We start from the raw sequence: 15,790 nt of genomic DNA on the forward strand, positions 1-15,790 counted from the left end.
CTATCTATTTTAGTGGAATTGTTAAAATCTAACTATTTAAAAGATCTGAAACCTTGCTTTGAAACTACTATAGCTTGGACCTGGCCTGATGCTTTGAACATTGAAAATTCAGACTCTGACTCATGGACTTCCAACACTGTTAAAAAATTTACTGCATCATTTGAAGCATCACTTTCAGGGGAAAGTGAACTCAAAACCCCAACAGTTTCTCAGAAGGAAACAATCAGGAGACATTCTGATGATCATGAAATGCGAAATGAAATTTATCACAGGAAAATCATCTCTTGGTTTGGTGATTCCCCTTTGGCTCTCTTTGGTTTACATCAACTAATAAAATATGGAAAGAAGTCTGGGAAAAAAGCCGGAGATTGGTATGGACCAGCTGTGGTTGCTCACATCTTAAGGTAAAATTGTATTAAACTCTTTTACCTTATGACAGAGGTCCTTAGGCTCAGAGATACTGTTTTTTGCAGTGCATACATATAATTGGAACTTTTCAAGTCTTATTGTTTGAGTATATTTATAAGGAAGCTTTCATTTGCTAATAAGGAAAAAACAAGATATTGCACTCTAGTTACATTTATCTATGACAAATTTTTCCTCTTTTGTTCATAGGTATAGATATTCAGGGTCTCTTATCGGAATGTTCTAAAAACTAACAACTCTTTCAACCTTGGAGCATGCATAACATTATAGTTTTTTTTTTTTAATAGTGTAACCTGGGGGCTGTAATGTACTGATAGTGTAATGAAATGTCAAGAGCTAAAATTGATGTTTTCAGCATTTCTTTGCACACATCAAATTCTTGTGAATTGTAAATGTATGGGACTATTAATATTATAATTATATCATAGTAAAAGTAAAGGGTCTGTGACATTCAGAGTAGTTAGAAAAAAGTCGAAAGTCAAATTTCACTATACCTCAGCCTTTTATGATACTGCTTAATTAAAAATAATTGTCTAATTTTTGTGCGACCCATGTTGTGTATGGAATCATTATATGCCATCTAAATATAGTGTGTTATAATAAGTTTATTACATTTAAAATCATATAAATTGGAAATTATTATAAGATTTTTTGCATATTAATAGGCTTTAATATTGTATAGGCCAGATGCTTACAAATGGAAATGTATTTACCTAATGTTGTTAAATGGATTGCTTTTTTTGTTTTGTTTTTTTAAAGATTTATTTATTTATTTGAGAGAGAGAGAGACAGAGGGAACATTAGTAGGGAAAGGTGGCAGAGGAAGAAGCAGACTCCTCACTGAGCAGGGAGCCAGACACGGAGCTCAATCCCGGGACCCTGGGATCATGATCTCTGCCAAAGACAGACACTTAACTGACTGAGCCACCTAGGTGTCCCATGTTTTGTTAATAATATCAAGTCCTGCTTGGTATGATGTATAAAAGCATAATTATAAAAGCTTAGTTTCTACTCTTGAAGATATTATGTTCTGTACTCCAGGGATCAGAGCACTTTTTCTGTAAAAGGCCTTATGGTAAATAAAGGGCTCTGTTGCCCATTTTTCTTTTCTTTTTTTGTTTTACAACCCTTCAAAACTGTAAAAACCGTTCTTAGTTTGCAGGTTGTACAAAAACAGGCCACATGTTGTATTTGGCCTATGGGCCATACTTTGCCAATCCCTCTTCTAAATTAACACATACAAACATAAATAACAAGGCATGTGAAGTTAAAAAATTACGAAGTTAAATAAAAATATTTCTATTTCTTCCATTTGTGTAATTTCCTTTTACAGATGTTATTGTGACTATTTTCAAATCATGTGCACCATTGAGAACATTATACTCAGAAATATTTTTCAGTTTGCAGTTTTACTTATAGAATTCTAAGGCTTAAAGTTAGGAAATTCATTTGTTCAGGTTATACAGGTTTTTGAATGAAGGGAAAAGAAGTCATGCTATTATTTATTAATTTATTTTAAAGATTTATGTATTTATTTGAGAGAGAGTGCACATGCACACATGCACTCATGGTGAGGAGGGGCAGAAGGAGAGGGAGAGAAAGAATCTCCAGCAGACTCCCTGCTGAGTAAAGAGAATGTCCCTCAGCTTGATCTCACAACCCTGCGATCATGACCTGAGCTAAAATTGAGTACAAGGCTTAACCAACTGAGCCAAAAGTCATGTGCCCCAAAAGTCATGCTATTATTTAAAGAAAGCAAAAACTTTCATAAATGTAGCAGAGGACAATAATTCACTGTTAGTAATGTAAACGAATTTGATGTAAAACTTGAAGCATATGTTAATACTGCTGGTTAGAAATGTTTAATATAGCCAGGTGAGTGGTTGAGAGAAATCCTTTTTTGGAGGGCAGCGTTTACAGCTTTATACTCAAGAATTTTTTTTTATAACTTTTGTAACTTATGTTTTTTAAATTATTTTACAAATATTTTATTGATTTATTCATGAGAGACACACAGAGAGAAAGAGGGCGAGAAGCAGAGACACAGGCAGAGGGAGAAGCAGGCTCCATGCAAGGAGCCTGACGTGGGACTCGATCCTGAGACCCCAGGATCAAGCCCTGGGCCAAAGGCAGGCGCCAAACCACTGAGCCACCCAGGGATCCCCTTTAAAGATTTTATTTGACAGAGAGAGAGTACACAAACAGGGGAAGCAGTGGGCAGAGGGAGCAGGAGAAGCAGGCTCCCTGCTGAGCAGGAAGCCTGATGTGTGTGCGGCTCTGTCCCAGAACCTCAGGATCATGACCTGAGCTGAAGGCAGATGCTTAACCAATTGAGCTACCCCAGGTGTCCATGTAACTTATACTTTAATGTTCTTTGAGTAATTTAGTATAATACTCTACTTAGAAGGGATTCCTGTGGTTTTTGATACCATTCAGAAAATAGTTTTGAAAGCAGACATTATAGGTTAAATAGGAAAGTTAAAAAAAAAAAAAAAGATGGCTTTCTTTCCTTTAAAACTTTAATTATTAACTGGAACTGTTAGGCTTTTAAAGGATGATACATGTTATTTTTTTTAGAAAAGCAGTTGAAGAAGCAAGACACCCTGATTTACAAGGAATAACTATTTATGTTGCACAGGATTGTACAGGTAAGGAATGTATATAATTCTAATTTTTATCTGATTTTTTGGTCATACCTTTTTATTTAGATATAATTGGCATGTAACATTATATTAGTTCAGATGCACAACATAATGACTGAATATTTGTGTATATTGTGAAATGATCACCACAGTAGGTCTAATTAACATCTGTCACCATACAGTCACAAAATTCTTTTTCTTGTGATAAAATCTTTTAAGCAACTTAAAAAATAGATTTTTAAAAAAATATTTAACTCTCTTAGCATCTTTTTAAAAAAATATTTATTTATTTGAGAGAGAAAGAGAGAGTGCACGAACAGGGGAGGGGGGAGACGGAGAAGGAGAGGGGGACAAGGACAAGCAGACTCTGGGAAGAGCAGGGAGCTGACATGGGGCTTGATTCCAGGATCCCGGGGTTACTACCTGAGACCTGAGCTGAAGGCAGACACCCAACCAACTGAGCCACCCAGGTACCCCTCTTAGCAACTTTTAAATATAACAACATGATATTATGAACTGTAGTCTTCATGCTGTAAATTACATCCCCATGACTTATTAATTTTGTGGCTGGAAGCTTATACCTTTTTACCCCCTTTACCCATGTCACCCTCCTCCCCACCTAGAAACCAGCAATCTGTTCTCTAAAGGGAAAGCTCATTTGATTAAGGTATATATTATTAGTTCAGAAGAGTCAAAGATAGGGATGATCATGTGTGCACTGCCTCAGAAAAATTAGAGAATTTAAAGATTTATAAATTAGAAGCTGTTACAGAGTATTTTGGAAAAAGTAAAGTTATAGAATTGAAACATGGAAAGAACTGTTGTTGCATTTTTGTACCTTTGGTTTAGATTGACTATGGGAGATAGGGAAGCTGCTGAACAGAAAAATTTGATAGCCATATCCTAAATTTGGAATTTAAAGGGAGGAAGTGGGGTGCAAGTAGCATAATTTATTAATCAGTTAACTGTATAAGAGCAGAAGTTTGGTTTTCTTCCAACAGGGAGTTTGAAGAAAGCTTTTTTGTTGTTGTTGAACAAAACAAAGTTTTGTTTATATTTGGTTCTACAAAATCCTCCCCTTTTCTTTCAAACTATTTCACTTAGGCTGTCACATCCATCACTCTACTCAAACTGCTCTTCTCAATAATTTAATCCTGCTAAAAATCTGGTGGTCAGTTCTCAGTCTTCACATTACATAATCTACCAGCAGCATTTGACACAGTTGACCACTTTTTTCCTCCGTGTAACGTTTTGTTTACTTTGTTTCTAGAATGCTACTTTTCAGGTTTTCCTTCTACCTTCTCCACTCCTTCACTGTCTTCTTTGCTGGTTTTCCTTATCTCGCTGATTTCTAAAATTCTATTCAGCTTTTAGACCTCATCTCTTCTACACAGATTTGAATTAACCTGGTCTCATGGCTTTACAGGACTATCTATATGCTGTCAACTCCCAAATTTATAGGATCTTTCAACCAAATCCAGACTTTTATATCCATACTGCATACTTAGCCTCCTTGCCTGCATGTTTAATAGATATCCGAAACTTAGCACGTCTAGAATTGAATTCCTGATTTTCCTATTCTTTCCCCTCCTATAGTTGTCTATAGGATGTCTTTGTAAATGGTATGTCTCTTACTCTGTTTACTTAAACCAAAACCATTCACATCACCTATGACTCCTTTTTTTCCCCTCTCCCATCTCGCATTTAACATATTAAGGAGTTCTTTTTTTTTTTTTCCCTAAAGATTTTATTTATTTATTCATGAGAGACAGAGGCGGGGTGGGGGGAGAGGCAGAGACACAGGCAGAGGGAAAAGCAGGCTCTATGCAGGGAGCCTGATGTGGAACTCGATCCCAGGTCTCCAGGATCAGGCCCTGGGCTGAAGGTGGCGCTAAACCGCTGAGCCACCCAGGCTGCCCAGGTGCCCTGTTTTCTAACTGTTTTATATGCTTCATCCCTTGCCCCTACAGTCTATTATCAACATAGGAACCATACTAGTAAAGGATAAGTCAAATTAGGACATTCCTTCTCTAAAAAAAGTCTTCAATAGCATGCTTTCTCACTCAAAGTAAAAATTGTAGTCTTTACAGTGGCCTTTACGAGTTCACACAGTCTGGGGTATGTGGGTGGCTCAGCAGGTTAAGCGTCTGCCTTCAGCTCATTTCACGATCCCAAGATCTTGCGATTGAGCCCCACATTGGGCTCTCTGCTTAGTGGGGAGTCTGCTTGTCCCTTATCCCAGCTCATGCTCTCTCTCACTCGCTCTGCTCTCTCAAGTAAATAAATAAATAAAATCTTAAAAAAAAAATAAGGAATTCATGCAATCTGTCTTCATTCTCCCCCAACATTTTATTTTATCTCCTAACCTTATTTCCTATTATTTTACTCATTGCTGACTTGCCTCCAGAGACACAGGCCTTTTGTTCCTGGAATATGCTGGCTATGCTTCTGCCTTAAGGCATTTGCATTGACTGATCTTTATATCTACTGATCTTTATACTTGGAATGCTCTTCCAAGTATTGGCATTTCTTGGTTTCTTACTTTGTCTTGACTTAAATGTTATATTTTTCGTAAGGTCTTCCTTACCACCTTATTTTCACCCCCATCCTCTGCCATGCCCGTTTTTCCTATCCATCTTTCTCCCTTTGTTTTTGTTCAAAGCACCCATCACCATCTGACATGTATTTTATTTGTTTCCTGTCTATTTCCTCATATTAGAGTATATAATCTATGAAGGCAGGGTTTTTCCTTTCTTTTTCTCACTTGTGAAGCCCTTATTGCTATATAGTTGATATTCACTAAGTATCTGCTGAATGTATAAGTGAGGTAGAGATTTTTTTTTTTACCTCATTGAGACCTTGATAGTGATATTAGAGATTAGATGACTGGCCAGTGGGAAGGAGGGATTGAAATAAAAATGTTTCTGAAAATCATTTTTAGATAATTTAATAAACATATTCATTATATTTTTCTCAGTTTACAGTTCTGATGTAATTGATAAACAATGCACTTCCATGGCCTCTGATAATACAGATGACAAAGCTGTTATTATTCTAATCCCTGTTAGACTTGGTGGGGAAAGAACCAACACCGACTACTTAGATTTTGTAAAGGTATGAAATAACTAATTTTTTTAAGGCAATGCTAGCTAAAATGAAAAATATAGGTTTGCAGTCTTTTTTTCTATGAAATAGATAGGGATGATTTTATAGTTGCAGATTATAAAACTTGATATTAGAGATTAAAATTTCAGTATTGCAAGATCAAATGTGATTTGAAGAGTATGGTGTTCTATGACCAAGTAAACAACCTTTTAATTTTTTTGTAACTAATCAAGGAGACACAGATGTAGCAATAATTATAATCTGTACTATGTCTACAGTTCCCATTATCCCTATTTATGATTGTTAAAAATATGTACCTTTGTTTATTTATAAAACCCATATTAAACTATTTTGAGATAATAATTGGAATAAACTGAGTTTTCTATTACTGCTGTATTACCTCTTAATTTGTTTCCTGTGCCACTATAAAGTCAATAAGTGGGATGACTATTTATTTAGATAGAAATGATGAAGATAGTATGGGGAAGGTTCCGTCTTGGTTTTCTTTATATTAACCAGTTAAAAATCTGTTCTAATTGAGAACACACAATTTTTTTTTCCAGATGAATTTGTCTAATTATGTTACCTTGTTTTGGGCACCAAGGTATTCAGTTGTCACAAAACTTAAATTTTTTTTTTTTTTTTACTTCAGTGTAGTTGACAGACAATGTTATATTAGTTTCAGGTGTACCACATAGTGACTCAACTTCTCTATATATCATGATGTGCTCACCACAAGGGTGGCTACCATCTGTCACCATACAATGCTCTTACAGTATCACTGACTATATTCCCTATGCTATGCCTTTTATGACTGTGACTTATTCATTCCATACCTGGAAACCTGTATCTCCATTTCCCCTTAACCCATTTCGTCCCTCTTCCCCACCTCCCTTCTCTCTTTTCTGCTTTTTGCACAAGACTTTTGAAATACTTAGTTTTGATTAAGCTTATAGGATTTATATTATTTTCTTAGTTTTAGTAAAATTTCTCATCTTTTCAAGGTCAGAGACAGAATTCCTCTCTGAATAGAGTGTTATGGCATATAGTAATCTTGAAATTTGTCTTTTATGTTTCAGTAACAGTTGTCCCTTACATGAAGCTTCACAGTCCTTGTATATATGGGGTGGAACATATATTCTCACTGTAGACTGTATTATTTCTAAAAATCTGGAGCAGCTGTTTTATGTACATGGGATATGGATGTTTGGTAGCAGGTTTGACTTTTCATAATAGTTACTAAAATTCTGTGGGCATACATGTTACTAACAATACTAATACTATAATATATTGATAACATGAATCCCCTACATAGAAGTTTTTTTTTTTTTTTAGATTTTATTTATTTGACAGAGAAAGAGAGAGTGAGTGAGCATGCACATGCATGGGGAACAGCAGAGGGAGAGGGAGAAGCGCATGGGGCTTGATCCTAGGACCCTGAGATCATGACCTGAGCCAAAGGCAGACACCTGACTAAGCTACCTAGGTGCACCGAGAAGTGAGGTTTTGATTTCTAACGTCTAGCTCTTTAGTAAAGTTAATGGTAGAATGTAGGAAGTTATGATCCATTTCATCTAGTGAGTCCATTGAGGGTTTTGGGACTTGGCATGTGGCCATGTCTCAGTAGATTGTAATCAGGTCCAAACTGGATTCCCTCTGCCTTTTATATAACCATGAAAAGATTAGAAACTGAGACAATCTTGGAACTGACTTCTTTAGTCAAACCCCCATTTCTGATGAAACGGGCTGCAGATGGCTTCAAGGTATATTGCATCTAGCTGAAGGCTTTGCTACTTGGTGTATTAATATTTTTTATCAGATAGTAGGATTGCCTCATGCTCTTGAATATTTCATTGGAGGCCAAAATGTAGTGAAACAAACTATGATTAGCTGTTAAAGTGATCCTCAGTACGCAGCATGTAGGAGTTGCTCAACAAATACTTGTTAACTCTCATATTTGTATAACACTTTTAATACAGATATATCTCATTTTGTTTTCACAACAGCTAGGAACTATCTTTATAAAACAGAAAAGGCAGATGTTAAGTGGTAAGTTTAAGTTCAGACAGCAAACTGGTAACAGACCAATATTTTTGTTATTTTGATATTTTTCCCTAAAATATGGACTTTTATTTTTTTAATTTTTATTTATTTATTTAGAGAGCATGAGTGGGGGGAGGGGCAGAGGGAGAAAGAGAATCTCAAGCAGACTCCCTACTGAGCATAGAGCCTGACTCAAGCTCACGACCCTGAGATCATGACCTGAGCTGAAATCAAGAGTTGGATGTTCAACCAACTGAGCTACCCAGGTGCTCCTAAAATACGAACTTTTAAAAATGTAAAAGTCTTTTTACCAGATTAATTTATACATTTTAAATTTTCAATTATCAGCAAAAAATGATTGAAATGGCTATGGATTAATGGCAATGTGTTATGTTTGCTTAGGGGTGGTTGGGTCAAATGCCAAAACGATAACTTGTAAAGAGGCATTCACTTAGAAGTGAAAAAGTAGTGTCTAATAATCCTAAAAGAAGAATAATCTTTTTCCTCTTCTGCTGCTTCTTCCTCTTTTTTCACCTCCTCCACTGCCCCTTCTACCTCCACCACATTCCACCCTTCCCACTCCATCTTGCCCTTTCCTCCACTTCCTCCTCCTTCATTGTCAGCAGTTGTATTTTATTCCTGCCAAACCACTGTGCATTGTACTCTCTAAAGTTCACCACTCAGTTCTATTTTTCAAATTTATTAATCAAGGTAATTCCAATCTTTCAGAGATGGTACCATCCCCTGTTAGATTCTGTGAGGAGAAAGAAATTTGGTGAGGTTGGTGCTTTATCAGCTCTTAGCTCAAGACGTTTATTTATTTGTTTGTTTGTTTGTTTGTTTGTTTATGTATTTATTTATAATTTAAAGGACCTGGAATGGGGAAAATCTAATATGTTCTTCTCCAGCAAGACAAATTAGGACTTTTCTTTTTGACTGATTACTTCAGTCTTATTTATTGCTTCGTGGGTACAGCTCAATAAATTCTCACTACTAGATAACTGTGAAGAAGCTTTTTTAGGAACTGAAAAATGTTTCAGTTTTCCAAAGATACAGTCTCTTATATGTAATGGCATTCTAGTTCCTAATCTGCTTCTAAGTGTTTATTGCTAAATCTGCTCTAGTCTGTTGCAAAGGAAATACAGATGTCAGGAACCAAAGTCTTTATTCTATTACTTGGAGTCATTTCTTTTTTGCTGAGGAGAATCACTGATGATTCTTGCTATATATTTTTTTTCTTTCTTTTCTTGGCTATGAGAGACTTAGAACTTTCACTTCTTCATGGCTTTCTCTGTCAGAAACCTTGTGTGTCAGCTGATCAGATTGCCTCAGGTTGAAGTAAGGCACTCTTGATCAAAATATTTTTATTTGAAGGGAAAGGAATAGAATAATAGACTTAATGGAATAATAATAAAAATTGAATAATAACATTTATTTATTTTGTGTATAATTTCACCTTAATTTATTTGTTAGCTCTAAAATTTTTTTAAAGGTTTTATTTATTTATTGTTGAGAGAGAGAGAGAGAGAGAGAGAGTCAGAGACACATGCAGAGGGAGAAGCAGCTTCCATGCTGGGGGCCTGACGTGGGACTCGATCCCCGGTCTCCAGGATCACGCCCAGGGCCGAGGGCAGGCACTAAACTGCTGAGCCACCCGGGCTGCCCTCTAAAAATTGTTTTTAAAGATTTTATTTATTCATGTGTGAGAGAAAGAGAGAGAGAGAGAGGCAGAGACATAGGCAGAGGGAGAAGCAAGCTCCTCGAGGGGAGCCTGATGTAGGACTCGGTCCCAGGACCCCGGGACTATGCCCGGAGCCAAAGGCAGACACTCAGCTACTGAGCCATCTGGGCATCCCTGTTAGCTCTAAAATTTTAACTTATAATATGCCTTCTTTGTTTTATTTAACTTTTTTAGTTGCAGTTCTCCTTTCCAAAAAAACCCTCTATGATATTTTCACATGACTGAAAATCTATAGTTGTTTTTTGCTCTAAAGAGTTATTTGGAACAGTGAGGACCTGGAAACAACTATTCATAATGGAGATTTTGGAGCACATTTTGCTATTTTCATAAAATTGAATATTTTACAGCCATTAAATATTGTACTAGTGATCTATATTTATTGATAGAAAAATATGTTTACAACATGAGTGACCAAAGTTATAGCAGCATAGGTAGTGTGATGCCACATACATAGAATTGTATTCGTAAATCTCTATGTGAATATAATTAACATCGATTGAGTTCAAGAAGGTATTCCCCAAATATTAATAATGATGAGCTCTGAGTGTTGGGGTTTTGAGAACTTGTTAGTTTTTGAATTTATTCTTATTATTTTTAATTTTTGTTGTTAGTTTTTTTTTTTTAAATTATTTAATCTCAGCACCCAGTACAGTATGGGGCTGAATTGATGACCCTGAGATTGCATGCTCTTCTGACTGAGCCACCCAGGCACTCAGGAAATTTTACTTCTTTTTAAAAATAGACTCCATGCCAAGTGCAGAACCCAGTTCAGGGCTTCAATTGAGGACTCTGAGATCAAAACCTGAGCTGAGATCAAGAGTTGGATGCTTAACTCACTGAGCCATGAAGGTCCTCCCAATTTTTACTTTTTAATATATATTCTATGTATATTTTTGTAATAACCACATATCATTATTTTTTAAAGATATATTCTTTTATTTTAGAGAGAGTGTGTGTGTATGCTTGGGCGGTGAGGGGCAGAGGAAGAGGGAGAGGGATACAGAGACTCTCAATCGGACTCTGTCCTGAGCATGAAGCCTAATGTGGGGCTCTATTTCACAACCTTGAGATCATAACCTGAGTGGAAACAAAAAGTCGGGTGTTTAACTGACTGTGCTACTCAGGCACCTCCAAACACATATTCTTTTTAAGAACATCTTTTTAATTAAAAAAAAAAAATGCTCCATGGTTTGATTACTTATTAAAGGGAAAAAAGCATTAGTTCATATACTTTATTTATTTTAAGAGAGAGAGAACAAGCAGTGGAAGGGGCAGAGGGAGAGGGAGAGAGAGAGAATCAGAAGCAGACTCACTGCTGAGTGTGGAGCCCAGTGCAGGGCTCCATGTCACAACCCTAAGATTATGGGCTGAGCCGAAACCAAGAGTTGGCTGCTTAACCAACTGAGCCACGCAGGTGCCCTATATACTTTTTATTTTTATATCTTCTAGATTTCAAAACATCCTATCATTTAAGAGAAGGAAATTTTTTTTAAAAGATTTTATTTATTTATTTATGAGAGACACAGAGAGAGAGGCAGAAGGAGAAGCAGGCTCCATGCAGGGAGCCTGACACGGGACTCGATCCCAGAACTCCAGGATCACACCCTGGGCCGAAGGCGACGTTAAACCGCTGAGCCACCAAGGCTGCCCAAGAGAAGGAAAATTTAACTATTATTTAATACTTCTAGGGTTTTATAATGTATATTTATCATATAAATATGATTATTAGTGTTTTCTAACTTTATAATATGTTCTAAATATACATATATATGCATAATATAAACTAAACTATTGACAAGACTTTATGTAATTCAACTGGATGTTTTCTAAAAGGTATAGAATTATTGGGGCATCTGGGTGGCTCGGTTGAGTACAGGGTTCTTGGTTTCAGCTCAGGTCATACCTCTGCATTGTGAGATCAAGCCCCACGTCTGGCTCTGTGCTGAGCTCAAAGTCGGCTTGGGATTTTCTCTCTCCTTCCTCCTCCTCTGCTCCTTCCCTTAAAATCAATCAATCAATCAATCAATCAATTAATCAATACAAACAAATAATCTTTTTAAAAAAAGGTTTAGAGTTATTTGGCCCAGCTTAAATAGAATTCTACTTAGAATAGATGCTGAGGGGCACACTAAATAATTTATTGAGGTATGCTTGATATTTTATGATTAATAAATTAAATTGACTTTAAGTACAATAGCAATTATTTTTTGCCTCAGATTAAATTGTTTTCATTTGTCTTTATGTTTATTGCAATAAATTTATGAAATAGCATAAAAATGTGTCAAGTGAATGTTGATTAGAAAAATGGTTTGTAGTTTGCGATTCTAAGACTTGAGGTTCAGTGAAAACAGGAATAAGGTCTAGGAACTATTTCTAGTATTTCAAAAAACCTGATGAAAATACTACGTTGATCATGATAAGGCTGAACCAGTTAACCGAAGGCCAAGTGTTTTGGCTTTGGCAGGAGTTTTATTGCCTTTATAAGATGACCTTATTTATTTCTGTATCTGGGACATAGTAGTTAATGTCATTGAGTGTCATGCTGATCAGAATAGTTGATTTAGTCATGTTAATGTTGAGTGATTTAAAGAAAATGGAAAATGGTACAGGAGATAAAAGGATTTTAAAATATGGAGGCATATGTAATAACAGTAAAACTGGTGGTAAAAAATCTCGGAACTTCTATACATGTTAATACTGCTAATTCGAATTTGATTGTTTTCAATAATTATCATTTGCCTCTTGAGTCTAAATCTGAATTAATTTCTTTTGGCAGGGTATTTTAAGCCTTGAATATTGTGTGGGTATTATTGGTGGCAAACCTAAGCAGTCATACTATTTTGCTGGATTTCAAGGTTAGTGGTTTAGTAAAATTTATTTCTTTATTGTTTTCTTTTAAAAGTTGGAAAGTTAATTTGGGATCATTTGGAAACAGGATGATTAACAGCAAAATGAGTACCTTATAAATTCATCAGTCCTACCATAGCCACTCATTTGTCATTTGGTCCACAACATAATTGGATTCTGTAAAATGTATGTTTAATTTCTGTTATTGCATAAACAGGCATAATTTATTGGTTTCACTATAAACTTCAGAAGACATTGCTGCCACATTCTGGCAGTTACTATTTACATATTTACTTTTTACCAGTTTTAGTGGTGCTAGTTGATGATAAAATGACAAGCAATATGTTCTTTCTGTCAGGATAAAGTAGTGCAATACATTTTTCATATGCAAACTGTAGAATATAATTGTGTGTTTGTGAAAGTAATTTTATCACCAAAAATTAAATGACAGTCTCATCACTTTATAAAAATTCTGCTTATACAAGCATATTTGATTATGCAAAAGTTAATCTGTCCTGTGCAAACCTATGTTTCAGTCAATGAATATCAGTCTGGCAAGCTGTTACTCCCAGGTTTTTTTCAGCTATTCTACATAGAAATTGGATTGTAAGCAGTGTAATAATAAGGTGTTTTTTGAATTACTTGTCTTCTGTTTTGTCCTTGTAGATGACAGTTTGATTTACATGGATCCTCATTACTGCCAATCTTTTGTAGACGTCAGCATAAAGGATTTCCCTCTTGAGGTACCATAGATAAAGAGCTGGTGCTGTTTCCTTACTATATGAAGCAAACTCTAATTATTTGGAGATGTGCTAGACAGCTATACTTTTATGGTATTACAAGTTAATAATATTTTACTGACTTATAAAACCATAATCCACACAGTGGTCAGAGGTTAAATAATTTGTTGCTGAATTTGAATTTATGACATACTTTTTTCTTTATTTATCTTTGTCTCTAACTTGTTAGGTATCCAACACCTACCAAATTAAATAATCAAGCCTCCAGGTAATTTTGTAGATAAACAGCTGAATGTTACTGAAGAATTTAAAATGTTAGGTATGGTTTAAGAAAAGAAAAAAGTAGAGGGTGGTGAGAAAAAGAAGATGATGGAGTTGGGTTAGAATGACAAAGTGACTTAAGACTATCTGCTAAATTATTTTAAGTATAATAGCTAAGTCTTAACCTCTGATTAAGTTTTTTAAGAGCTTAGTTGGGTTTCTAATATTTGTTGTAACTCTGATTTCTTTTTTTTTTTAATATTTTATTTATTTATTTGAGAGAGAGACAGAGAGCACAAGTGGGGTGGAGGAGCGGAGGGAGAGGGAAAAGCAGACTCCCCGTTCAGAAGGGAACCTGACATAGGACTTGATCCCAGGACCCGGAGATCATGACCCAAGTCGAAGGGAGATCTTTAACTAACTGAGCTACCCAGATGCCGCTGTTTTAGCTCTGATTTCTTAACATATTTTTTCCTTTATGTTGGTCGTTTGTGATCCAGTATTTTATTTTATTTTTAAATTTCATTATTATCTTAAAAAATTTATTTATTTAGCAAACTCTGTTCTTACTCTGGGGTTCGACCTCACAACCCTGAAATCAGGAGTCATGTGCTCTACCAGCCAGGCACCCCTGTGATCCAGTATTTTAATTCAGAAAATTTTGAGAGTGCATAAATAAGACATGTAATTATTACATGGTTTTTGATTCTTGTTTTCCCAGTTGTTGCTTTTACAAACTTTTCACATAATTGTAATCACTTGAATGGCATGGATCAATAATTCTCAAGGGCTTGACAAATTGGAAATATGGTTTAATACTTATTTAGTAATTGCTTCCTAGCTAATATTGATATCTAGTAGTATTTAAAGGATAGATTATGAAAATAAACTTTAAGATTAAAATCCGGTTTGAAAGATACATTATAAAACAGCCTAGCATTCTTTGTAAACTATACCTGAACTAAAAGTAAAAGTAGATTGAGGCCAGAAGTAAGGTTTGTTTTCTGTTTTTTTCCTTCATAGTATCTTTCATGTAAATCTTAATAAATATTTCTAGTTGACTGATACTGTGGGAGGCACAGAATTGTGCTAAAACCATGTTGCAGTTCTCTTTCAACTACGTGGTGATTTTGTGGCACCTATGTCTGACTTACATTTCCAGTGTATCTGTGCCATCCATAGTAACTGCTTAAAAAAGTAGATATTTGAAACTCAGATGGAAAATTACTCATAGTGTTCTAGTATTATCTAAACTAGGCGAATTAGGGATGCCTGGCCTCTAATAGTTTAGTTTATATTATGCATATATATGTATATTTAGAACATATTATAAAGTTAGAAAACACTAACAATCATATTTATATGATAAATATACATTATAAAACCCCAGAAGTATTAAATAATAGTTAAATTTCCCTTCTCTTGGGCAGCCCTGGTGGCTCAGCGGTTTAGCGCCGCCTTCGGCCCAGGGTGTGACCCTGGAGTTCTGGGATCGAGTCCCATGTCGGGCTCCCTGCATGAAGCCTGCTTCTCCTTCTGCCTGTATCTCTGCCTCTCTCTCTGTGTATCTCTCATGAATAAATAAATACAATATATTTTTAAAAATAGGCAAATTAAAAGATTATTATTGTTGACTATTTCAACCAGTAGAGAGACTATTCATCTGATATTTTGAACGATTCCACAAAGAAACCAAATGAGTGATTATCCTGGTTATGTCTTCACTAGCAATATTAGAAAGGCTGCATGCAGCTCACTGTTGAGAGGTAGATGTAACATTTCATAGGTTCATCAATAGAACCTTGAAGTAGGATGTTGGTAGTAAGAATGGAAAAGAGGAAATGATTTTAAGAGATTTGTAAAGTTTAGTGAAGTTACATAACTTCTGAAATGTACAGAGCATTTATTTCTTATACATTGGGACACTGAGAAAGTGGGTTTAGATTTATATTTTTCAGATGCTGAGAGAGTATCTCAACCTGTCT

The 15,790-nt window shown here is 35.5% G+C and overlaps 1 protein-coding gene across 8 annotated transcripts in view; it reads left to right on the forward strand.

The window, feature by feature from the left end:
* ATG4C (autophagy related 4C cysteine peptidase) overlaps positions 1-15,790 on the forward strand; it is a 162,561-nt gene that overhangs the window by 123,838 nt on the left and 22,933 nt on the right. For all 8 annotated transcript variants that reach the window (XM_077892065.1, XM_077892067.1, XM_077892069.1 and 5 more), the window contains 5 exons: positions 74-404; positions 3,004-3,074; positions 6,046-6,182; positions 12,734-12,812; positions 13,471-13,547. In XM_077892065.1, coding sequence (XP_077748191.1) covers positions 74-404; positions 3,004-3,074; positions 6,046-6,182; positions 12,734-12,812; positions 13,471-13,547 — 695 coding nt within the window. The remainder of the gene's footprint in view (positions 1-73; positions 405-3,003; positions 3,075-6,045; positions 6,183-12,733; positions 12,813-13,470; positions 13,548-15,790) is intronic.

This window comes from Canis aureus, chromosome 3 (genome assembly GCF_053574225.1).
Source record: "Canis aureus isolate CA01 chromosome 3, VMU_Caureus_v.1.0, whole genome shotgun sequence".
Taxonomy (NCBI): Eukaryota; Metazoa; Chordata; class Mammalia; order Carnivora; family Canidae; genus Canis; species Canis aureus.